The sequence below is a fragment of the Miniopterus schreibersii genome, assembly GCF_964146895.1.
Source record: "Miniopterus schreibersii genome assembly, chromosome: 14".
NCBI lineage: Eukaryota > Metazoa > Chordata > Mammalia > Chiroptera > Miniopteridae > Miniopterus > Miniopterus schreibersii.
The window spans coordinates 30065440-30091333 of NC_138114.1; the positions used below are offsets into that span (position 1 = coordinate 30065440).

At 37.5% G+C, this 25894-nt stretch overlaps 1 protein-coding gene across 5 annotated transcripts in view; it reads right to left on the bottom strand.

Moving 5' to 3' along the window:
• Positions 1-25894, bottom strand: part of PRKG1 (protein kinase cGMP-dependent 1) — a 953315-nt gene that overhangs the window by 13316 nt on the left and 914105 nt on the right. For 3 of the 5 annotated variants that reach the window (XM_081157647.1, XM_081157645.1, XM_081157648.1), the window contains 3 exons: positions 24117-24213; positions 8878-9017; positions 7895-7984 (listed from right to left, as the gene is read on the bottom strand). In XM_081157647.1, the coding sequence (XP_081013773.1) occupies positions 7895-7984; positions 8878-9017; positions 24117-24213 (327 nt within the window). Of the gene's footprint in view, positions 1-7894; positions 7985-8877; positions 9018-24116; positions 24214-24314; positions 24407-25894 lie in introns of those variants that run through there. The other 2 variants (XM_081157649.1, XM_081157646.1) reach the window with 2 other exon arrangements.

A 25894-nucleotide genomic window follows, 5' to 3' on the forward strand; every position in this document is an offset into this window, starting at 1 on the left:
TTTTCCCAGCAGTAAACACAATTTAACCATTTCATGATGATACAGGAACATCAGTGTGAACATCAGCTCTTGAGCGGTTACATGGCTAAGATGTAACATGAGAGCCAGCACTTGGGCAGTTTTAGGAGATGCGCAACAAAGCGGAGCTCCAGAACGTGCTTTCATGAGCATCACCGAGGCCAGTTTGCATTTTGATGACATTGGCTTCTTTTTTCAGTACTCAGAAGTAAACTCTAACACGTTGGGAAGAAAAATATATCTGCTGTTTTATAAAATTAATCAGTGAATCCAAGGCGAACACAGCCACCTTCAGGTCATTTTTTAGAAATATTGTGTCTTCCAGAAAGGTATTCTTCATTTCAACCCCTAAAGTCCCCTGAGTTGTCACTGAAATAATTAGCTCTTCCCCAAAGAAATCTTTCTTTGGAAATACAATTTGAGACATGATGATATCTCTTCTTGATAACTAGAATGTTAACTGTGATTACTAAGATTTTAGTACCTCTCTTCAACACTATCTGAGTAAAACAACTGTGAATTATAAGGACAAGAAAAAGTTTGAGAAAAATTGCATCTATATTAGAAAATGAATAATATGCTTTATGCTGCCATTGTCTTCTGACTTGGAGTTATCTTTGCCAAGTTAACGCTATATAATCGCTATATAACCCTGTGTATTGGGAAATGGGGTTAAGGTAGTACCTTTAAGGTCCTGTCCTTTCATCTTTGTGCTTAATTATGCAGGTTTGTCTATCAAAAGCAGTATATTTCTTTCAGCTGGAGAGATTATTTGTGTTAAATAGTAATCCACAATAGATAATTACTGATCTATACATAATAGATAATAGACCATTTACGCAGAGCTTGAACTCGTTGAGTGCTGTATGTGACTGCATTCCTCCTCAATGGAGAGCTCAGCAAAGCAAAAGCAAAGCCCAAGCAAAGCAAAGCAAAACAACAGTACACAGAGTAGAGCCTTATCTTATTTCACATTACATATTTTGTTTTAATAAGAAAATTGATTACTTCCTTGTACCAGGACTGTCTACATATAATTTGGGTGGGCCTTTTGAAATCCTACAAATTCTCTATTACCGTTAGAGGAGATACTTTCTGCAGCTGTGACTTTGGGCAACATATCTCTGTTTTCCTTAATACTCAGTTGTTAATGGAACCAAATGAACAAATGCATTGTTAATGAAGGCTCTGCTGAAGGGTACTCATATTTATATTCTGAATAAGCTGATCATTAGCAGGAAGATGAAAATTCTTAATACAACTCAAAGCCATCAGAGGGGGCTATAGGTTAGGAACATGGACTCTGAAGTAAGAATCCTGAGCTCAAATCTAGGTTTCACTTACTGTACAACTAACTATACCTTTCTGGGTCTGTGTTCTCCTCTGCAAAATTAAACCAATAAAAGAAACTATTTCATTGAGTTGTCATAAGAATTGATGCATACATTTAAAATAAGTACCTGGCATACAACTGATACTCAATAAATTTAATAGCCAATATAACTAAGCACCAAAAAGCTCTTCTTTAGCTACCGTTTTAATGTAGGAAAAGTGACTGGCACAGGACAGGTCTAAAGTCTTTGGGGGCTGAGGAGGGGAGTTTACAACACTAATTATCTATTTTTGAGTATTTGCCACTTCTCACTGCCAAGGCTAACAAGTCAACTTTGAAGAGTCTAATGCTAATGCCTGTTCCTTTTACTTTTTCATGGTTCTCACAAATGTATGGACAAAAATTACTCTTTTATTGCCTGCCAATCAAAAACATTTTTTCATCACTGTGTGAACTGACCACAAATCATAAATCTTTGGGTCTTCAGTTCTCGACAGCTCTGTTTATTTGTTTCATGATTTATCTTCTTCTGAGCCACTCTGAAATTTGGAAGATCCTAAAAAGCTGGTTTCCATTCGTTCAACAGATTTATACTCAAAGACTCCCATATAGAAATATATTTGCAACTGCTTTTAAAAATTAAGTGAAAACCTTTCCATGTTATATGACAAATTGGCAGAACATATGGCCACAAAATGTTTATCTGCGACACAGTTTCATCGCTAAGCTTTTGATGTACATAATTTAGGATTTTAAATCCTCTTTTAGAAAGCAGTCACAAAGCATTGTATAAGGGTGACACAAGATGAAAAATTACTATTAGAATTGGAAATGACAATATAAATTTGAGCTAAATATAAACGAAAGCTTGTTTTATCAACACTTAGAAAGTGACTTAAAGAAATAAATCACTCTGCCTCATAGCTCTTTGAAATAATAAATTATGGCTTGACAGGGGTGCCACTTCAATTTTATACCCTTTTGGGGAATGGGCAGTTACTTTAGCTAGGTGGCAGTATATAACAAGTTTTACAAAGAGAATTAGACGGTTATGTATACGTATTGCTGGTCACATATTAAAATCAAATCATTATGTTTAATCCACTTGTCATAAACTGAGTCCTGAAATGGCAAAATGTAACAAAGACAAAGCATCTCTCACCCAAAGATAAGTTCCCTCCTTTCACTGGCTGGTAATAATCATTAATGAATGTACAAGCATGGATTATCTTGCAACGTGTGCAGGTTTCTTGCCAATTGTAAAGTTTGGGGGGATAAATATGAAAACACTCATTTTTTGGAAATACTTTCAATCTGTACTACCTATTATTAGATCATTTAAGGTGGAATATAAATAATCACCCTCCATAGGACTTCTGGTCAAGATGGGAAGTAGAAAAATGCTGTGGAGACCTCAGGGCACCAGTGTCAGGAAGAGGAGTCTGTAACTTCTGGCTGTGAAAATCAGTGTGCAGTGGATTCCAAGTAAGACTGAGGGCTGCTGGAGCCCCAGGCATTTCCCTTTCGGGGCTGTGCATGGATTCACTTGCTCACAAACAACTAGCTTCGGGCTCCAGCGCAGAGGCAGAGTGCCAGGAACATATAGGGAGGAACTGATTGACTGGCTTCAGGGTGAGTGCTGGAGGAGCAGGGGTCAGGAGGCTGTCTCTGGAGACCGAAGTGCTGGCAGGCACAGGCAAGTGCCAAATCTGAGGTCTCCATTAACCTGGATAATACCATTCTCCTCACTCTGGTGATTACCTGAGACCCTGCCACACCCAATTCACATGTCCAGCTGAATCTCTTCCAGTGGCTTCCCCGCATAAGTGGATTATTTTGGCTCAGACATTCCTAAAATCTTTCAAAGGCCCACAAACCCCAAACAAGCAGCAGCCAGACTCTGTGTGCCCTTTACTTCTTGCTAAAAGTGCTCTCAAGCCTGGCACAAGAGGCTACTAGTCTCACTTTGCACTGTAACTCCCATCAGGTGGCCCCAAGCCTGGCATAAGCTGTTACCACTGTTGGCCTAGAGCATAGCTTCAAGTAAGCAGCCATAAAGCCAGAACAATAAATGGCTGGCCTCAGCCTACATTGCGGGGCTCACCAAAGGGTCCCAAGCCCAGTACTAGTGGCATCCAGCCTCAGTTCACAGTATAGCTTTTCCCAAGTGCCTCCAAGCCAAGCACTAGCAGCAACCAACTGTAGATCACTTTGTAGCTTCCACTGGGTGGCCCCAAGCTGGGCACAAACAGCAGCTGACTTTGGCCAACACCAGAGCCCTTCTGAAGAACCTACAGAACCTACACACCTGGTGCCCAGCTTCAGATCACACAAGAGCACCACCTAACCAGCTCCACAAATGACAAACCCAAAGGGTGGACTACGCTGGCACCAGAGCCTCGCTAAAGCAGCTCTTGCTCCATGAGGTCAGCTCCTGCACAACAGCTTGTCCTCTGTAGTAATGGCCAGCCCTCAAAGTCAGCCTGAGAATCAATCCCCCCAGTGATGTGTCAGTGGAAATCAAGACTCATTACAATAGGAGGGCACACACACAAGGGACACCCTTGGAATACTAGGCTCAAGTGACTACGGAGACTGCACCATTGGGCCCCACAGGACACCTACTACATAAGGTCATTCTGCCAAAACCAGAAGATGTAGCAAATCTGCCTAATACATAGAAACAAACACAGGCAGTCAGCCAAAATGGGAGACAAAGAAAAATGTTCCAAATGAAAGAACAGGACAAAACTCCAGACAAAGAACTAAAAGAAATGGAGACTGGCAATCTACCAGATACAAAGTTCAAAACACTGAAGATAAGGATGCTTGATGAAATGAGGGGAAGAACAGAGTTTAAAAAACGATATTTTGAGAAACCTCTGGGACATCATCAAGGATATCTAAATTCACTCATATGAGTAGCAGAAGGAAAAGAGCTCAAGGGATTGAAAACCTCTTTGAAGAAATAATGACAAAAAAAATTCCTAACCTGGTGAAAGAAATACATAAAAGTCCAGGGAGCACAGAGTCCCAAATGAGATGAACCCAAAGAGGCTCAAACCAAGACACACCATAATTAAAATGCCAAAGTCTAAAGACAAGGAGAATCTTAAAAGCAGCAAGAAAAAGGCAGTTAGTTACATTCAAGGGAGCTCCCATAAAACTGTCAGTTTAATTCTCACAGAAACTTTGCAGGTCAGAAGGGAGTGACACAAAATATTCAAAGTGATGAAAAATAAAGATCTATGACAGAGATTGCTCTACCCAGCAAAGCTGTAATTTAGAATAGGAGAGATGAAGAGTTTCCCAGACAAAAAAATGCTAAAGAAGTTCATCACCACTAAATCAGCATTACAAGAAATGTTAAACGAACTTCTTTAAGAAGAAAAGATAAAAAAATATGAATTAAAAAGTTTAGGGGGAAAAAAACCTCACCAACAAAGGAAAACAGTGGATCAACCAACTATAAACCAACTACAAAGGTTAAAAAACAAAAGTAGGAAGATCTTGTGTATCTACAACAACAGATTAAGGGATAAACACAAAAACACCCACAAAACCAGAAATGACAAAAACGACAAAAACATTATACATGGAAGCAATGAGTAAAAATTATAGTGATTTTAGAATGTATTTGAACTTAAGCAACCATCAACTTAAAATAGACTGAGATCAACATAGCTTGGTATATGTGAAACTCATGGTAAACACAAACCAAAATCTGTAAGAGATATACCAGAGAAAGAAAACCAAACATAACACTATAAAGTTATCAACATATAGGAGAAGAGAGCAAGGGAATAAGAAAGGAACAGAGAACTACAAAAACAAATAATGGATTAAATGCCTCAATTAAAAGACATAGGGTGGCTGAATGGATTTTAAAAAAAGACCCATACATATGCTGCCTACAAGAAACCCATTTCAGATCAAAAGATACGCACAGACTAAAAGTAAATAGAAAAACAGGAAACAAAAAACAGTTGTAGGGGTTATGGAAGAAAGGTGAATAAAATACAGTTTGTAACAACCTATTTCAAATGATGGAATAGAATATGTGGAGAGCAAAAAGTCACAAACTAGGAGATAAACCATGATAGCTAATAAAGACTAAATAGGGAAAGAATTGCAACAATTAATATTTCATTGTTATAGTTTATATCTCAAAGATGAGAAAATATTTGTCTTCATATCCTGTTTATATATATGGCATCATTTTAATTCTTACTTCTTGATAACAAATAAAACCTGCTCTGTGTTCCTTTTCTTTGCTGATGAGAAGAGAGGGAGAGACAGTAAATGATCATCTCAGCTGCGAGGTGAGAGAAGGGTGTCTGTTGCTGTTGGAGGCCTCCTGAGCTAAATTCCCAAGCCTCAGAGGAATTACCACATCAGGAAAGAATAAGATCACACGAAGATCTCCTAAAACTAACCCAAATTTGTTTCCTTTTTGCTTTCACGGAGCTTCTCCCTTACCACTTCTTTGCTGGGACCCAAGAAGAAAATTGAATGAATTGAACAATATGGTCTGTTTTGACTAAGGATATTTTCCTATAAACTGGGACCATTTATTGATACTTAGGCCTCATGCATTTCTCCCAAGATAAGCTGCTTCTTAATAGCAGCTCTTTGCCGCCCTGACCAATCAAAATACATCTCACTCAGAAGCCTTAGGTGACAATTATGACCCAACAAAATGCAAACTCAAGTTAAATAGGGAGAAGTGGAAAATAATATTTTCTTTAAAAAAATAAGTTGAAATTGGATGCCTGTGCAAGACTGATGCCTCATGAGTGGACTTTAGATCAGTTTTTATTGTTGTCTTGTTTAATAAGGTAATAGAAATTTAAAATAGTGGTTCCTTTCTTTATGTGGCTTATTATTACTTTAACCTGTAAGTCTCCTAATTAGAACAGAGTAGAAATTTCAAATCAGTAGATTGAAAGGTCAGGTCAAAATAATACAGGAGAGCCCTGCCGAGCGTGGTTCAGTGGCTGATTATCGGCCTAGGATCCAGGTGATCGGGGTTCGATTCCTGGTCAGGGCACATGCCCGGGTTGCGGGCTCCATCCCCAGTTGGGGGCATGCAGGAGGCAGCCGATCAATGACTCTCTCATCACTGATGTTTCTCTCTCTCTCTCTCCCTCTCCTTTCGTCTCTCTGAAATCAATAAAAATATATTAAATAATAATAATAATACAGGAGAACCATATTAGGATAAACCAGACATTAATTCACAAATGAAAATATTAAGTTTGTGCAAGAGCCTGTAAGTTTTGAGAAGTTGGACCACATATGTTTATTCTTGTATACCCAGCCTCTATCAAAATGCCTGGCACATAATCTGTACTCAAATATTAACTAACAATAATGTAATAATCTGCTATGATATAATAATTTAGTATAGATATTAACCCTAACACTAACATGATGCATTGTCTTGTATGCTTACTTACCTTAAATAAGGTACCATAACACAATTAGGAATGAGACTTTCAATCAATAGCTTGAAAAGAACCACTTGTTCTACTCCAGAATATCTACAAAGTAAGAAGTTGTCCAAAAATAACCTGGCTTTCTGGGAACATCAAGGCTGACCATAGTAGAGTTTCAGAAAGATTGTGAGGGGTAAGACTATAGCAAAGAGAAAAAAACAGATGTCTAAAGCTGAATGTTCAAAGGAACAAAGGATGATTTTTAAATGTTATTAGATTGTTAATAGAAAGTGATCAAAAGATCATTCATAGGAAAAGAAAATTGTGGCCTTTCTTTTAAGTAAACATTTAGGGTTGATGATAATCTCCAGAGACATTTCATAGAATATATATTTTTAAAGAGACTGTTTGCAAATTACATAGATATGAGATGGAAATTAATTTTGCATAATTAAAAGAAACAAATAAGCTCTAACCAGACCAACTTTACTTTCCCTGAAAGGGCAAGAAGTAACTCTAAATTAGATTGCTTACATGAAATACTGCTTAAAGTGGATTAATTTTTTCCCCGAAGACCAGCTAAGGCCTGAAAGGGATGGCTGGAAACTTGCATTGATTTTGAAACCAAAGAGTAATGTAAAGGCAGAGGAGAAAGTTACTTGGGAAAAATTCTCAGTCAGGAAAGGAAGATTGCCCATCTGGAGGAGGAACGGAGCAGTTAAACTGATAGTTAGTCCATATTGCAACTGTACAATAACTAATGCTCTTCATGTTATAGCAATGAACTGAATTCTAGGTATATAGTTGTCTGATTCATCAGAATTAAGTTAAACTAAGTTCTTTATACATACCTCACTAGGTATCATTTTTATTGTGGACAAAGCCTATATTGTTAGTTACAAATCTGAAGCACAGGTAGTTTTCATATTTACAGAAAATCATATGTGGATAGTGTGTTGTGCCCCATATTTACCTTACATTTTGAAACATAAGCACGTGTAAAATGTAAATATGATTTTTCTACTTTATAATAATTGACTCTTTACAGACCATCATAGTCAACTACATTTTCAAAGACAGGATAGAAATTTCTTAAAACTCCTACCTATCCCTGAGAATGGTCCAGAGCTCTCCACCTAGGCAAGCTTCCATCAACATATACAAATATTTGCTGTCCTTAAATGTTCTGTATAGTCTGTGAATTGCAAACAAGAAAACAAAGGTTATAAACATTATTGCCCTTCAAAAGCATGTAAAGGTTTTGAGTGCCATGATTGGAGTAAGTTCTTGATTTGCCAAGCTTGAAATTTTATTAAAAAGATGAGAGGGATCTGAATCTACAAACAGGGAAAAGGGGCTAAAGGTTCCTGACGAAGACTCACACGGTCGGAGGCCAGTCTCTCCTTTGAAATGTATGAATCCCAGTGATTATGGACAAAGAGGGCCTCTTGGGGTTCCTCCAATTACAACCTGGTTGACGTTTCAAGCATGAACTCTTGAGCAACATTTAGTGGTTATAAACATGCAGTGTACATAGATATAAATAAGTTATGTTTTATAAATACAGACGTATGAAATTAGTGCGCTGTTCACTTACGTTCATCTTATATCCCATTTTCAGCAAATGCCACAGGCAAGTGAACTAGAAAGACTTGTGCATTTAAACAAACTCCCCATTATTGTCTTATTAGTGCTCCGAAAAAACTGAGGTTGAACAGTCATTGCATTAAATTTTTTTTTTAAAAATATTCAAATACTTTAAAGGTAAAAAACAGTTTGATTTTTGATATTTTGTCTTTCAAGCACCAGAGGTCTATGCAGAATTTTGGAGTAATAGGATTAAAGTGAAATGTTAGACACTCTGATTTCCCCTTTGGGAAAAACATGTTCTTTTCCCAGAATTTGATTCTCTTTAAAAACACACACACAACAACAAAGATAAAATCTAATCTTTTTTTTTTTTTTGGCAAACACTTTCTTGAAATCAGATTTAAAATGTTACTGTGTGCGACTAAAATGAGTAACGGTGAGTGCAGGTGACAGAGGGTTTGGTGGTGGATTTGCACTTGGAGTTGGCAGGATGTTTACCTCACTATGAAGTCGGAGTGAGCCCCCTGCATGATCTGCTTCTCCGAGCGGATGTGCTCCTGCTGTCTTGTATCCACAATGTGGCGTTTCTTGAGAATCTTCATTGCAAAGGTTTTGGATTCTTCACTTTTCAACTGGACCTTAAAGAAAGGCAGTAGCAAGTCAGAAAATGCCTGTAGAATTAAAAAAACAGAGTGCATTCTTCACCCCAAATTATCGGGTGGATGGAGCACTTAAGTGACACCCTGATCACCACCTGAGTCACACAATAAATCCTCGCCGGAACTGGGTTTAAAATTCAGGGCTCACAACTCTCATCCAATGTCATTCCACTAGGATCAGATGAATTGTAATTTAACTGGACTCTCGAATAATTTTGTGCCCACTTGTATCAGAAGGGAAATGTATTTGACTCTCATTTTTATTTCATTTCATATAATGTGTTTGCATATACTTGATAGTTTTTCAATCTAAAAAGTAGAAATAAAATCTAATTTCTTCTCCAATTTTACTGCAAGGAAGTGTGGTGAAAGTAGGATTATATAGCCTTTTGCTCTTTCTCTTTAGTCCTGGTCCACAAACATTTCTAAAGTTGTAAAAGTATCTACTTTTATTTCTTCTCTTTTAACCTTCCAGTCTTTCCCTTCCCTCCAGTTATAAGGAAGAAAAGTATAGTAAGATGTTTTTCAAGAGATTTATTTTTTTTATTTTAAAGACACAGCTTTATTTTTTTCAGTATGGCCTTTTCTCAAGGATTTAGTAATAGAAAGGAAAGAAATTCTGGTATCTAGAGATAAGTTAGACTTGTTACATATTTTGGAGGAGCGGAAAGGAATGACTTAGAATTATCATTTTAATAACAATAGAATATGATTTATTTCAAAACCTTTTGAGAATGTGTTCCACCATCAATATTCCTCCCTTCCTGACGATGGGCTCCTGAAAAAAGGGTATACTCTAAATGTTTGTAATTCTAATCATATGTTAAATATCCTGGGTCTAAGGGAGCTTACTATTTCAAGGAAATCTTTGATAATCTCATATAGGATTTTTGATGTGTTGTGGAATTGTGCCCCTGAAACCTGTATAATTTTGTTAATCAGAATCACTGCAATAAATTCAATAAAAAGGGAAAAAAAGAATTTACAGCTAATTAGATGCCTTCCCATTGGGGCACATCTAGGGAAATTAAATTTAAAAATATTTCAAGCGATTTTGAAAACTTTTTTCTTCTCAGATATGCACAATAGCTTTAATCCTCTTGGACCTCAATCCTTACTCCTTAGGTATACTAATTGGGAGACCTAAACTGTGCCTTGATGACACCAAGGCCTCCAAGCCTCTGCTGTGGCCCCACATGGCTCCCAGGGGACCTGGAGTCCTCACATAGGCTGCTGGTCTGTGTTTATTGTTTTACAAAAAATTTCAACACAGTGACTAGTAATGAAAGAGAGAGATAACAGAGCTAATCACTTAATAGCAGTATTAAAGAGTTATCACCTAGGGCTCTCCAGCAACAGAATCCTCTAGTGAATGCCAAATAGCCCACATTATTCAGAAATAATGAAAGCCTTGAGGAAAAACATGACAAGCTGTTTCTGCTTTTCGGCTGAAGTATCCTGCCCCGCCTTTAGTTGTGAATTGTTTATGCTTCATCTGCAGGGATAGTGAAGTTCTTAAGTGTGTTGTTCATACGCACGTGTCCAGATTAAATTCAATCTGAGAGAACAGTAATGTGGCAAGTTCCCTAAGAGAGAACTTGAGGCCACTTCAAATAAATGGGCCTCAGTATGCTGCCAGCGTTTGTGAACCTATAGCACAGGCTAGAGGGGAAGACTGGATAACTGAAAATGCCTTAAGCCAAAGGCACTCGCCTCCATCTGTGAGACTCTTTAAAATGACAGATTAGTGGGATACAAATGAATTCAGTTGTAGTTCAGAATAAAACACAAAATGTGAAAAGCCACTTCTAAGAGCAATTCGGGCAAATAGGAAAGATGGCATGAAACATGAGCTGTGTCACTCAGATTTAGAGAAGAAACAAAATCATATCCCTCTTTAGAGTCACCGTTAAATGACTTCACGACCCCTGTGTAGTTCACACACCTAATGTAAAAATACCCTCTGTAGTTATGATCGCACACATTTTTACTGCACGTCGGGTGGGAGGAAAGAACTCAGTCTTTAGGGCCACAGGTCCAGACTTAAATCCTGACCTCGGTTAAGGTCTCTCTGTCCCTTACTGAGTTATTGTGACCTTAAATGAGAAGGGCCACCAAATGGGCATTTATTGACGATCTCTCTTCCCTTTGAAACAAAGCCAGGTCATGTCATTACTCCTTTGCTCAGAACTCTTCAGTGGCTTCCCATCTCACTCATGGCAAAGACAAAGCTGTGACAAAGGCCTACAAGGTCCTATACCACCTGGACCCCTGCTACCCATGAGCCTCACTTCCCCCTTACTTGCTCTGGGGGGGTCACAACGGCCACCTTGCTGTTCCTTGAGTACACCAAGCAAGCTCTTGCCTCAGGCTATTTGCTTGTGCTATTACTCTGCCTGAATATTCTCTCACAGATATCCTCAGGAGTCACCCTCTCACTTCCCTGGGTTCCTTCCTCCAGTGTTTCCTAATCAGAGTCTCTCTTCACAGGAGTCTACATAAAAGAAGAACCACCAACTTCTCCCCTTGTTAGTGTTCTCTATAGCTCTCATCACAAACTAATAACACTAAATATTTCCTTGATTACTTGTTTAGTATTTGTCTCCTCTCACAAGTCTGTAAGCAATTGGTGATGTTTGTTTACTGTGCCTGACATAGAGTAAATGCTCATGAGATATTTGTTGACTAAATGAATCAAAGAAAGAATGAAATAAACCAGGATGATTTATCATTGGCAAAGCCATAACAGAGCTGGCATCTAAGCTCTACACTGTATTTCTGAGCTTAACATGAGAAAAAAAAAGAAGCTACAATGACAAGCATGCAGTATTTGTAGTCTATTTCTTCTTTCCAAAAGTACCCTTAATTATGCATAAAAGGGAAGAAAATATTTCTACGTGTTAGTGCTGTACAGGAAATATACACGACAAAATATCTATATGATTAGCCCTGAATTTTCATTTTCAACTTACATTTTTACAAGGTGTTTTAACCTTGTTTTTTCCTTGAATGATTAACATGTGATCTTAGTTATAGAGATTACTAGATTAATAAAATCATATCTAGGATAATTTCCACTTGGCTGCCAATTAGCTCTTGGCATCACTTAGCTCTTGGGACTATGGCCATCTCTTTATACTACTTTCTTAGCCTTCAAAACTCTGTAGATCCCCTCTAATTAATGAATTTTATTATTCCAAGTGTATTTATCATTTTATTTATAACCAGCTTATTGCTGTTATAAATGCACCCATATGTTTAATTTCCTTCACTCTAGCCAGGATTTTAGGTTGAAAGATATACCTACTTTGCTATCTCCTAACTAGTTTTGAACTTTATATTAGGAAGAATTTCGGGAAAAAAGTGAAGCCATCAGGAGGAAGTCAGAGAGAAATAGGGAAAAACCTTCATTAAACAAATTGCTGGGCACGTGCATAAACATTATTTCATTTAGTCCTAAAGTCAACTTTTAATGGCAGAAGGAAGGTTTGGTTTCTACAAATACTTCATAATAAATAACAGCTAATGTTAATAATGCTCTTATTAGGTGTCACGAGCAGTGTAGTAGATGAGTTTCCTTACTTAATCATTCTGGCAACCCTCAGAAGATACAATTATCATCTCATTTTTCAGAGGAGCAAATTAAGGATTACCAGAAAGGATAATATCTTGCCCAAGACCACAGAGCTCTCAAGGGGCAGGCTGGGTCTTTTTGGCCCAAGCTATCTCCATTATATGCTGCTGCCCATTAGCTGAATTAAAAAATAAATTAAAAGAACAATGATTGATGCTTTACAAATGAGAGTTTAACGAAATTCGCTAACTCACAGACTCTGTGAGAAAAGCTGAACCATGTATTATTACCTTTAAGCTTCACTCATGCTGGACAGGTGGTTTGAGAAACCAGCCAACCCTCACTGTCATTTTTCTAGGAACTTACAGAGACCTCAATGTGTTATCAGAGATCTGGGCACCTCAGTGCTTGAATCGTACTAGAAGAAGCCAAGATCATTGGAGGGAGCAGGGGAGGTAGGAAAGGGTGATAACAACTCATGGGTGGCAGATGGCTGCTGCCGATGGACGGTAGGTAGAAGTTACAGAGGTCACTGGGAGTCAGCCGAATTGGTTGCCAATTTAGTATTTATTACAAAAAGTTTCCAGAAACCTATAGCCTATCTACTAAGGCTTTCTGGTTTGTCTTTGCTTGAGTGGAGGTACCCTAGAGTCTAGAACCACTGTTTGCACACTGTAAAGACCCCACTAGTTCCTTAGAGTCAGAATGTCTACTTCCACTTTAAACTAGAATGCCACAGACCCACAGGACCCCAGCACCTCACCGGGAAGTCAGAGCACCGAGGACCACTAGTGGGAGCTAACTCAACAGTCTGTTATGCTGAAGTTGATTCTCTGACTAAAGGACAAGTAACAGGCTCATGAGGCATCTTCTGATAAACTGACAGCTGCCTCAAGATCAATGAAGAATGCTCAGCTATCAGATGAGCTATGCCAAACCGGAGGGTGTTTCCCTCCACCCTGTAACCACATTCACCGAACTGGGCCAAAGGCTCACAATGCAACTTTCACAACCAAGCACACCAGTGAGCCAACTCTCAGTTTCTACTCATGCATAAGCTCTAGGTGGTTTTGTCTCCTTTCTTGCCAGACAACTCTTTACAGTCCTATCAGATACTGGCCTCAAACTCCATGTTCAGAAACAACTTCACCAGCTCAGTTCTGTAGCAGTTGGGGACCGAAACCAAGCGGAAACAGGGTTCAAAGTACCCATAAAATTACCCTAAAATTCAAGAGGAAAAACGGCATGAAGTTGCTGTACATTAAACCCCTAGGATCCACAACCAACTAGATTTACAATTACACATGTAGAAAAGAAAAACATTTAGTGTAAAACAGTTTTAGCATAAGAAAATGTGAGCCAGAAAGGGCTAACATTTAGTGAAAGTAAGTTAGTAGTGGCCTGAAGTGGGGGTGGGAATGGAAAGTATTTGCAAATAAGGCATCAGGGTTTTTATTGGAAAGAGAAATGTTCTGAACTGAGTGTGGTGATGGTTGAACAATTTTATGGTATGTAAATTGCACCTCAGCAAAGCTTTTAAAGAATTTTAAAAAGAGGAAAATGCCAGAAAATGTGTATTGATATTTTCTAGTTCTTGTCTTTATTGATCATGAGAGATATTTTTAATTTACATTTTAAGGAATTAAATGTCAAAAAAGTATTTCCGTCTATGCTTATCTTTACCCCTTCAACAAAGTTCCTCAATTAATCAAGACTGTGTTTCATTTTTTATGCTTGTTTCTATGAACTATTAATATTTTATTTAAAAATTCTATCTTATTACTTACCTACTTGCTATTTATTCAAAGTTCTAAATTTCAAAAAAGTCCTCATTTTCAACAAAGAGTAGGATCATGGGTCGATTTAAGCAAAATGTACATAATTAGCACACCATTCTTTAAAATTACCTAGTCAAAATAATAGCTATGCCTTTTAATATTTTAATAATGTACATACCACAATCATGCAAGTTTATGTAATATCGGTCCTCATATTTCTTACTTATAAAATGAAAATAAAACCATCCTATCAGATAGTGTATGTGAAAATAGTTTGAAAATTTAAACGTGCTACACAAAAATTATTATCACTACTAATATGATAGTAGTTTGTGGGAATGTTCATTAAAAAGGATACTTATAAATATTATTTTACCATTACAATTCATAATTATGTTTTTAAATATGTTGTTAAAACCAACTGAATAAAAAAGGGATAGCAAATTTGTCTGAATTTAAGGAAGTTTTACAAAGAATGAAAAAGGAATGTTATTGCTCTACCTCAAGTAACTCTGGATATGACATAGTAATATGCTCACATCAATAGGAAAAGCTGACTTACTATATTCATGAAAGAAAGTAAAATTTTTTAAATGCACAGAAAGCTTCTACTCTACAAATCAGTCTTGAATTGTATTCCTCAACATTTCCTAACCAAAAAGAAATGCTAATTCTTATACGAGAATTGCTTTTCCCTGGGCAGTGCAGTGGTCCTATAAATTTTAGGCAAGCACAACTACAGTCTTGAAAAAAACCTCCTATCTGTTTTCAGTTGTTAAAATTTCTCCTCTCACTGGTTGTCCACAATGTATTCCTCATCTTTCTCTCTGCATTACACAATAATATCACACATTTTCTTTTCCTTAGTCAATGTCTAAAACAAGAATAAGCCATAGCATCTAGTTTGTTCCATAGGATACACAAGGGAGGAGAGCACAGGGAACTTGTCACAGCCTGCATGACACATGTCCAAGTGACACAGAGAATGTGAAAGATAGATTATGAGTTTAACAGCAATGTGAGAGCTAGAAAGCTTTCCAGCAGCGAGGCATAGAGGCATGGTGCTGCTGTAAACTGTTTTGGTAAAAATTTAATGAGAAAAGCTTATTTTATTAATAACCACTAAATTATATATATGGTCAGGTATACCATTTTCAGAACAAAGGAACATAAAAAAGTAGCTTATTTTATTTATCTATAAATAAATTTTCTTTCTTTCTTTCTATTCTCATCTTCCTATCCTTGCTTTCCTTCTCACCTTTACCTCAATCCCTCATCAAAAATATTGAAAATTCCATTGGCTTTATAACTTGCCTTCAGATTTAAAATTCGGTTCTACAGCTTGTGACAATAAAGAAATATTGAGAAATATCTTTATTATTAAATTCAGATTGATCAAAAGGCAAGTAAAGCTATTTTTATAGAGGAGATAGTTTTTGTTTCAATTTTCTTTCAAAAGATATTTAACTTTCAGTTTGGAGGAAGATCAGAAAAAACTTTATGCTTCTCTATTTTTTATTACAACATGAAGAAATCACTTGCAAATCAAAAAACACTTATTTCCCTTAATAAGGAATTAGCAATCATTCATTTTGACTCAAAAGGCCACCTACATTGATTTAAGATTGTTTACTGAAATGTGCAATTTAAATGTACCATTTATTTTCCCTATAGTACCTGGGTTAAATAAATCTTATTTCATTTTGTAGTGATTATTAAAATTGATACTTATATTGTATTACCCAAAACACATTTTAAATTATCTTCCTTAATCAAATAATCATTTCCCCTTATCCAAGATTTCTATGAATAATCTCACTCATAGAAATGCTACATGGAACAGTTTTAAAACTTGCTTACACATTTCTAAACTGATGGCTTGACTATTTCACATAATTCAACCCACTCTAATACTTAAAGCACACTTACAATCTAAAACCTCACATAGATGGAGTCGAGTGTTATAAGTTGACACTTCAATTTCTTTCATTTATTGACCACTAAAGTTAAAAATGTGTTGAGTGAAAGAGAATCACATATTGCAAAACTCAGCCCTGAGATGTAATGAGATTAACTCAAGAAAGGTTTGTCCTTCTAGTCATACTTTTGAGATGTAGGGCAAAAATAACTTCATGATTTTTTAAACTGCTACATACTGGAAGGATTTTAACCAAATGGTTTATAGTCAGACCTTAATGTAGTAGCACATGCTATACTGAAACTTCACCCTTTATGATATTAAAACACACGAAAAACAAAAAAAAACCTTTCTTCCTCTATGCTGTTTTTATAAATGTATTTCAGTTGAACACGTATTTACTGGTTTTTGCTTATGGCTGGAGATGGAGCTAAGAACCAAGCCATCTGACCCATCTGATCTCCTCTAGCTCAATATTCATGCTAATACTTTGTGGCATACGTCAGTGGCAATGGGGGATAGTAATATGAGGAAGAGAATATGAATAAGTAATAAATTAAATGTACACATCTGATGAAATGCACTGAAACATACACAATGATCTTTTCTATATTTCCAGAAAGCAAAGTCATTTTATTTAAAAGCACATGGCTATTTTCAACATTACTACCAAGGGAACTGTTTTTCCTTCTCATGGAAGGGATCCCTCTTTGCAAGTGTATACCTAAATTTTCAGGGACGTGGAATACATCTTGGCACAAAGTAAACTACCTTATTCAGAGGAGAAATTACGATGTTTATCTCTGGGAGCAGCAGAGCGACCTAAAAATAAGCCTGACTAGTCTCCTTATATTCTTTTATTTCATGGATGGAAGTTTAGACTGAATCTGTGTTTATATGCTTTTCATCACGTTACCTAATGCCCCCAAATGCCTACACCTTTAAGAAAATAATAGTTATGCTCTACGAATTGCTATCTAATAATAATTCTCACTGCTCCCCACAACTTCTACTCTAATTAGGTCACCTGCTTTGGTGTCCTGTGAAAACACGTGGCCTTCTGTGTTGTAACCTTTGCCTGGAATGGCCTTTCCCCATCTGTTTACTTAAATCCTAACCTATTTTCCAAACCTGACTTAAGTCCTGTGTCTTTTCAGGGCCTTCACTTAACTCCAAATGCTTTCTCTTATTTTTTTTAAATACTGAGAATCCATCTGCATAATTAAGAATTTAATACTAATAAATTTCATTTGCTAGTTTTCATATATGTTGATCCTATCTTCTTAAGAGAAGACAGACATTCCTTGAGGGCAGGGATCATAGCTGATGTTTCTATATCCCACAGAACATATCGAGGGACTTTCATAATAAATGAATTATTGCTGAATGTGATGTGCCTATCAGTTCCCTGGGGAAATAAAATCAACTTTATGTCACAGAAAACAAAAAGGCGAGTGTAGCCAAGTGTTAACTTCTGGATGAAGTGTTTTACCTCGTTATTCAAGCCTTGGAGAGACATGTCTAGTACCTTCTAGATTTACATAGATTCTAGGTTTGGAGGAGGAATTAATGTTTTTACTTTATTGTAGGACACTGATTTCAAACACTTTTAATGAAAAATATTAATTTTAACAGATAACTAGTATATAAAATTCGTATAATTTCAAAAGATGTGTAAGAAAGTGACTGCTTTATTTATCACTGTGTAGTCAAATTTTTAAACTATCAGTGCACAAAAGAAAGTTACTTCTACTGTAACAAGATAAAGGAAGGCATATCTTACTTTATTAGCATATGTCAGAGTAGAGATTGACTTTACTGCCTGTGATTTCTGCTTAGAAACTGTCATGTGGTTAGATATTTTAGGAGTTCCATTATATCGTGACAGCAACTATTCTGCTCAATTACCATATATTGGGTTAGATTCTTATCAGCTATCTAAATAATGTATTTTTTTTTTAGAAATCAGTACTATTTATCACAGTTAATACTTTGTGTCCGTTTTAATTCTTTGGAAGGGTAAACATAAAATGAGGATGGCATATTTAATAAGCAGCCCAGGAGAGTTCACCTAGAGAAAGGCTGTGTTAAACTGAGGCAAACTTGGAGTTTTCAACCAGCAGTGAGTCCCTACTCACTTTGGTTACGGAGGAGACAAGGCCTTGGGGCAGCAGGGTGTCCCCAAGCAGGGTGATCACCGTGGAGGCCACACGGCAAGCCTGCCCAGAGGTCGCCGAGCTACTCTTTCAGGGCTGTGTGGCTTGGCAGGAAGAAGCTCTTGGAATGTTTTCGTCTTACATGGGGTTTCCCTTTGGAGCTAAGCTGTCCGCCTTTCATAATCATGAAACAAAACTGTTGATTGAGCAAAGGGTTTATCACCTAATTTCTTGCTTAATCATCTCTTAGGCTCTATTTTTTTCCCCCAATGAATTTACATAGCCCTCTGTGCCTACATGCCTGTGATGGGCAGTTCCCAGGAAGCTGGCAGAAAGGCCCGAGAGTGGAGTGGCTGCTGGGTCTGCAGCGCTCAGCCCTTCAGATGTGGCCGCCCGAGGGTGGCACGCTGCCCGCAGCCTGCATACGGCCCCAGCCTGGGCGAGCTGGCTGGGCTGTGACCCAGAAGGAGTGGGAGGTTTCGGGAGGCCGTGGAGAAATGGGGTACGATTAGGCAGTCTGCACCCGACAGCGATTTCCCACGGAGAGGTTAAGAGGTGGGGCCTTCCAATTTAGGAGAGAAATGGAGAAATAAGAGCAGACTATTTCGGGCAGACAAAGGTTCAGTGTGAGGAAAATTGAAAATTGTTTCCCATCTCCACTCATGACAGATCAGAAAGAAAGGCGGGGGGATTTAATACAAGCTATCACTGCGGGTCACCTGAAGACCTCTGGTTCTTCCTTATGTTGGAGGCAGGCTTGTGCTCTCAGGGCTTAGCCTAGCGATGGGAGAAAAAGAGTACAAGTGGAAATTCCCCTCCTTTCCTCTGGCAACAGCTGGAAGTAACGGAGATAGCTGTCATTAGCATTTATTAATATTAATAATTATAACAGCATTGACAATAATGCTGACCTATGACATGTGAGGTACCATTTGGGGGGGCTTTGATTCATATAATCTTTGCAACCTGTGAGACACATACCCCACTTCTGTCCTCATTTTAGAAATGAGGAAACAGGCCCAGAAGGTGTAAGTAAGTGAGGAAGCCTCCGCAGCTGGTGAGCTCGAAATCCAGAAAGTCTCATTCCAGCGCTCTGGCTTTTAACTAGCACGTTACACTGCCTGATGTTCTTGCTCCACAGACATGCTACCAGTAATAGGAGCAGCAAAAGATTCGGGGGAGGAAAAGCGTCTGAAGGAAAGCCTCTGTCAGTAACAACAGCTCTTTCAATAACTGCATGATCTTCAGTCACTTACATGTTTTATTCCTGACTTTTCTCCTGTAAAATGTAGATTGTGCCCCATGTTTTCCTCCCAGGATAGCTATCGAGGCCAAATCATATAATGGGTATGAAAGCAATTTGAAGATTATAAAGCAGGGTTCAAATGAAAGGCTTGACTAAGAAATTGATATTCCTAACTAAAACAATCAACATTATTAATATCAGTTTATTAATAAATTATACTGCAGTTGTTTCATTTTATGAGTGTAACGTAATGTTTCTTTTTTTTATGTCAATGACTTAACTCCCCCTCTGTTATAGAAATGCCACCTCTTCCAAGAAATCTTGTTCTCTGGCAGCCTGAGCACGTGATACTCAGACTTTGATCCTGAGTTTGTTAGTTTACATAATTGTCCTTTCCAGTAGATGGTGAGTGCATAGAGGTGGGTGTTATTTTCTATTAGATTTTATAGGTCTCAGCAGAGAGCTCACTACATAAACACATAAAAAATGATGGAGAAAAGATATAATCCAAGAAGACAGTGATTATATCTTCCATATCTTTGCTCCTATATTTTGTCCAAGTCTGTTGTTCTGGTAAAGGAGGTAGTGGACTGCTGTATAAATAGATTTAATATCTAACATTTAATACAACTGGCACATCGCATTGCCAGATTAAAAAGTTTGAGTTGTGCAAATCTATTCTGAAAAGCAAGCTCCAGTTTGACAAGAGCAAAAGTAGAGTAAATGAGGACTGTGGCCATAAAGCAATGGCACTGATTTTTACTTGTGATTTGTAAAGTCAAGTTTAGTATTTTACAGTAATACCTTAGAAATTAAGAGGCTTACCTAGATGGCTTTACTTTAGTAAGTCATATGTAAAAAGAGAGCTGAGTTTTTTTCCTGAAGATGTTGTTATAAACAAAATGTGGCTTTCTGAAAGATAGACTGTAAACAGGTGGCACTGAATGAATTAAAAGTGCATTCTTCAAAATAAACAATATGGGCAGAAAATATGGTATATGCCAGAAAACAGAAAAGAAAATAGTATGAATGACTTCAAAGTATTGTGAACAGGACATGTCCGATATTAAACTAGTTAAAATCAGTTATGCTGAACATATTTATGAAATAGACTAAATAGCTTAAGAGCAGAATTCCCATTCATAGAAGATGTTTACTTTAAGCTTCTGATCTCATCACTCAACAAATACTTAAGTTTATGCCAAAATTATATTCACGTTCTTAGAAACTGGCAATAAACTGCTCAGCAATACTCCTGCCTGAAAAATACCCATGCATCTAAATTCACTTAAACTGACATAAATAATAAAAGTTAGGAAATGCTAAGAAGACTTTGAAGGGTATATCATTACGCAAAATAACATGAACATATCTGCATGTCAAACGATGATAGAACTACACTCCTAACTTAGTTCTAACAGGAAATGGGGTTCAAAATTCAAATTCTTAATTCTTCCTACTCAATTCAAGAGTTTATAATCTTACAATCTATGCCTGGGGAAAACATTTCTAAAATACTATTACAAAACTAAAGTGTAACTTGTGGTATTTTTTTTACAATGTCATTTACCTGAACCACATTACTGCTGAACTAAGGACTGATAGGTTCAGGTATTGGTACTACATACTTGGTATTAACATGCTTAGTGCTGTGTATACAAATGTGAAATTAGTCCCTGTGAAGGCTGTATGGCTGAAAATGGCACTCTATAATATTGATAAAACTGTCTTCCATGCATCATTCTCAGCATGAAAAGAAAAATTCTGTAATGACAACAGAACCGGGCTCTGCCTAGGGCCCCCTCCTAGGTGTGAAGAGCGTGGGTACAGCTCTAGGGGGCACCGCTGCTTCCTGCGCCGGCCCCGCCGTCTTCATGGTGACTCACTACGTGCTCTGACAACAGTGTGTGTAATTGTAGCCAAAGTGTTGAGGCCAAACTCCCAGTTCTGGAATCACGGAACACATGGAAAAAATGAACAATCACAGAGGACATTTTTTATACCCAGTAATTATATTATCAGGTAGTTAGCAAGTGGTAAGGACCAGGAGCACTGGATTCTAGGGTAATAGTGATCAATTAATGGCTAACCCACAGGGAATAGTGAAGAAAATCTGGGTATCCCGATAACCCATAGGGAGTTTTGGGAAATTCAAGATTACACAAGATGATGTCACTTCAGAGGTTAAAGACATGTGCCTTTTCCCCTAATGGACCTAATGACCCATTATGGATTATCATTCATCAATGTATCTAAAGTTTTTGCAAATTGGGCTATAATTTTAACATACATTAATTCTTGATGGCTTTCATTGGTCTATAAACATCTGTGTAAAAATAAAATGTAATATCCTTGAGAAGGAAATCAGACTGAACTACCTTTGACTATCTCTCCTGGGATGGGGATGGTGCACACATATGTATATACTCAAACACACTCATGCATACACACAGAGACACTCACACACAATCACAAAAACACATACGCACACATATATCTATTTATTTTTCAAACTGCATTATTTCTTGAATGTCCACATTGAACCTTCCCTAATTTTGTCATTAGTTGCTTGTGCCTTCTCACACATTTTTAAGGGAATTTTCTAGAAGTTTTACATCATCAGCTTGGCATTTAATTGTTCATCTCGAAGTGGTCTTGGTGTCTGTGAGCTATTTTCAATATTCCAAAAATCCTAAGTAAACTCCTATATCATATTTCATTAAATATCTCACTTGTAACTTGAAGGTTCACTTGAAGTTCTCAGACCTCCAGGAGTCCACAAAGTTGTAATGTTGATTTTTTTGGGTGAACTGAAATAGCAATTTTATTGTCCGTAGTGTTTAAAAAATATTTAAGAAATAACATCACAAAATCCATCTCTAGGAAATTCTGTCTTTTATAGTGTTTGGTTCAGAGAGGGGTTTGGACACCTACAACTATGTCAGTAAACACACCAGACAATAAATTCTACCCTTCGTCCTGTTAAATGTCCCAACACCACCCCCCCATGCAAAGCTGTTCGTGTGTAACACTGTTAATAAATCTTCATTAGCTATATGGACAGTTATCACAAAATTAAAGTTTCTTTAAAAATTAATCTAAGACTACATAAATTGGCAGAATTCAGAAAAGCAAGAGATTTTCCTAGGCCCTTACCTGACTTTTACTCCTATAACTCAAAATGCTTAGATCCTCAGTGGATCTATGAAGTCAGAAGTCAAGTCAGATGTAGTATTACTATAATATCTCCAACCAGTGCTAAGGGACACATAATACAAATTCAACAAAGCACATCGTGGCTCAAAACCTCCTTATCTAATCTTTAAGTGAATAACATCTTGCTGCCTGTCAAAGTCAGAAGTCCCATTTGCAGCTCCAATGGACAAATAGTAAAAATAGCACTGGATCAAATATGCTTTTATACAAGGGGATTTCTCCGGTCCCCTGGTGGCAACAGTAACTGTTTACTTCACTGTACACAGTCTCAGGGAGTTCCTAACATACTGTACTGGTGTCTGATATCAGGGACTCCTCCACCTTCAGCAGAGGTGGAAAGTAATCTCTGTGCCCAAATAGGGCTCATTTCACACGGTGTTGAAATGTAGCAATACAGTTACCAGAATACTTTTTTCCAAATTTTTGTTGCAATGTCATTTTTAAAATTTATATTTCAAACAAAAGCATGATAGAGCATGCTTTCATTTACTTTACATCACATGCATGCAGTGTGCTTAATGTATAAACTTGTACCGAAATGTCTTCATTATCTCCACAAAAACTAAGCTGTACATGTGTGTGTGTGTAAATGTGCATGAAATAAATTGTATAAAATACTCAAACCATATTATCTAACATGGTTAGATATGTATAGGCATTATAATCTAAATTAGGTGCTTGAAACTACAGAATCACAGAATTACTACTGTAACATCTTTTATTTGACTTTCTTTAAAACAGTGGTAAGGATCATTAATTATATATCATTATGTGTATATATATTTCATTTCCTTTTATATTCACTTAAATTTACACTTTAATTATTGTGATTGTAGATAAGCTGCACAATTAAAATAGTGAGCACTGCTCAGGACTGTGGAAGCATATAAAGGTCACAGGACATCAGCTGGGTAAAAGGCACCATGTGACTCCTCATTAAGTAAAAGTGTTTACCTTTCATTTCCTGTTAGATGCTTTTCTAAAAAGTAAATTAGCATTTATTTTTAGTTTATGGACCACCCAATAGAGCCCACTTTGCAAACTCCGGTGCTGACATAAAATTATTTGGGACCAAGTTAGGCACAATAGTAATTAAAGGTGAGAGAAGAAAAGAGAGAAACCTTAGGATGGAAGAAAAAGTGAAAAAGGAAGGGAGGGGCTTTCGAAAGATTCAAAGAACAATCACCTACCAGCTCTACTCGTCCGAAACCTCCAACTCCAAGGGTGTCAATGATGTTGAAATCAGACAGCTTCAGGTTGGCGAAGAAAGCAGCTTCAGCTTCGTATCTGGATTTTTTGATGCGAAAAAATGGAAATTTCTTAGAGGTGCAAACACGAGTACCACGTACAACGGTAGTGGAATGACATGACTGTGGAACAGGGTTTACCTGCTTACATTCCATCTTGCTTTTAGAGTCTGTGTTTTCTCACACTCATAATGTTTTGGTCCCAGTGGTGCAGAAAAACATAGATTTGCTCTTGTTTGTCAAAGGAGAAAGATACAAAGTACCCACTGCATGCCCGTCCTGTGACTGATAAATCCCAGTTATCAAATCAAAGTTACATCTTGGCCTTTTTCTACGCGTCTTCTTGTGAGCACGGGCTGTTTGAGTGGCTCTTGTGGTGTGGTTTTGGATTGGGGGGGGGTTGCTCGCTTTTGTTTTTGCTGTTCAGATTTTGGATGGCAAGTTTCTCATTCGTTTCCCTTATCCACGGGGTGGCAGTGGCTCCTATAAATATTTGCTAAAAGCAGCAAGATCATTGAGGTCTCTGAAGTGAAATCACAGCCAGGTTCTATGCAAACAGATCCGAAGAGCTGAGGCCTGATGTGCCAGTGTCTGAAATGGATGGTTTCGGAAGCATATTCACATTCCTAAAAAGTGTCTTCCCTTCGGTTATGTTAATCCACTGACTCTCGGCTAGTAATCCCAGTGTCTTTATGTTTGCAAGTTTCTTATACGAGTGGGGTGGGAAAGCATGGACCAGGCTCCAAAAGTCTAACTGTGCACACATGCAAATCTGACACATGCAAGTGGCCAAAATAAGCTGCTCCTGATGAGACAAGTGAATGTGAGCTGCTTAAAATATCTCCTTGTTAAAGGCCCTGCTATTTTTAGAAAGGGCAGGAAGGCATAAAGATGAAGATGATCCTCCCACCCACTCAAGTCAGGTCAGGGAGTAATTCAGCTGTCTCAAAAATAAAGTATTTGAATAGCTATGTGTAACCCATGACCTTCAGCCAGGCGGGACCTGATTCAGTATTGCGCTATAGATAGATATGTTGAACACGCTGGAGATAATCATACCAACACAGCTTGTTTATGCCAATTTTAAGATAGAATCATCCACAGGCATGTCTGGAGTTAAGCTGTAGAACATTTTAGCTATTCCGTTGCAACCAAACACAAATTTAGACTCTCCACAAGGGAGAAATGTGAAACAGCTTTCTAGGTGGGCTTTCAACATTCTCCAGTTTACGACCATGGTCTAGTTTTTAACAAGTCAATTCTTGGCAGATTCACGAGAAGGCAAAAACAGCATTGTTTTTCATTATTGGCTGATGGTGTGAAATTAACTCCCTCTAACAAAGCTTTATAAACAAGACTACTGGTCAATCCTAACGGTATTTGTAGACTTCCCTCAATACACAATCAAGAGATCAATAGAGTGATTCAGGAGATGGTTTTCTAGAGTGGAACATAGGCAGCAAATGTGCATTTCTAGCATTCCAACTGCATCACTACTTTTGGAAAATTAAAACTCCATCCCATTTAAAGGACCAATGGCAGAGTTCATTCCAACAGGTGTTTACAAAGGACATCTGTTGGGATCAGAACCCATTACAGTTTGTGTGCGGTCAAGCATTTGTTAATGGTCCAGAAAATCAAATTAATGAGATCATTTTTAATAATATCCTATGCATTTGCTGGATTTAGAATCTCAGATATTAAGAGGGTAAACTCAGACT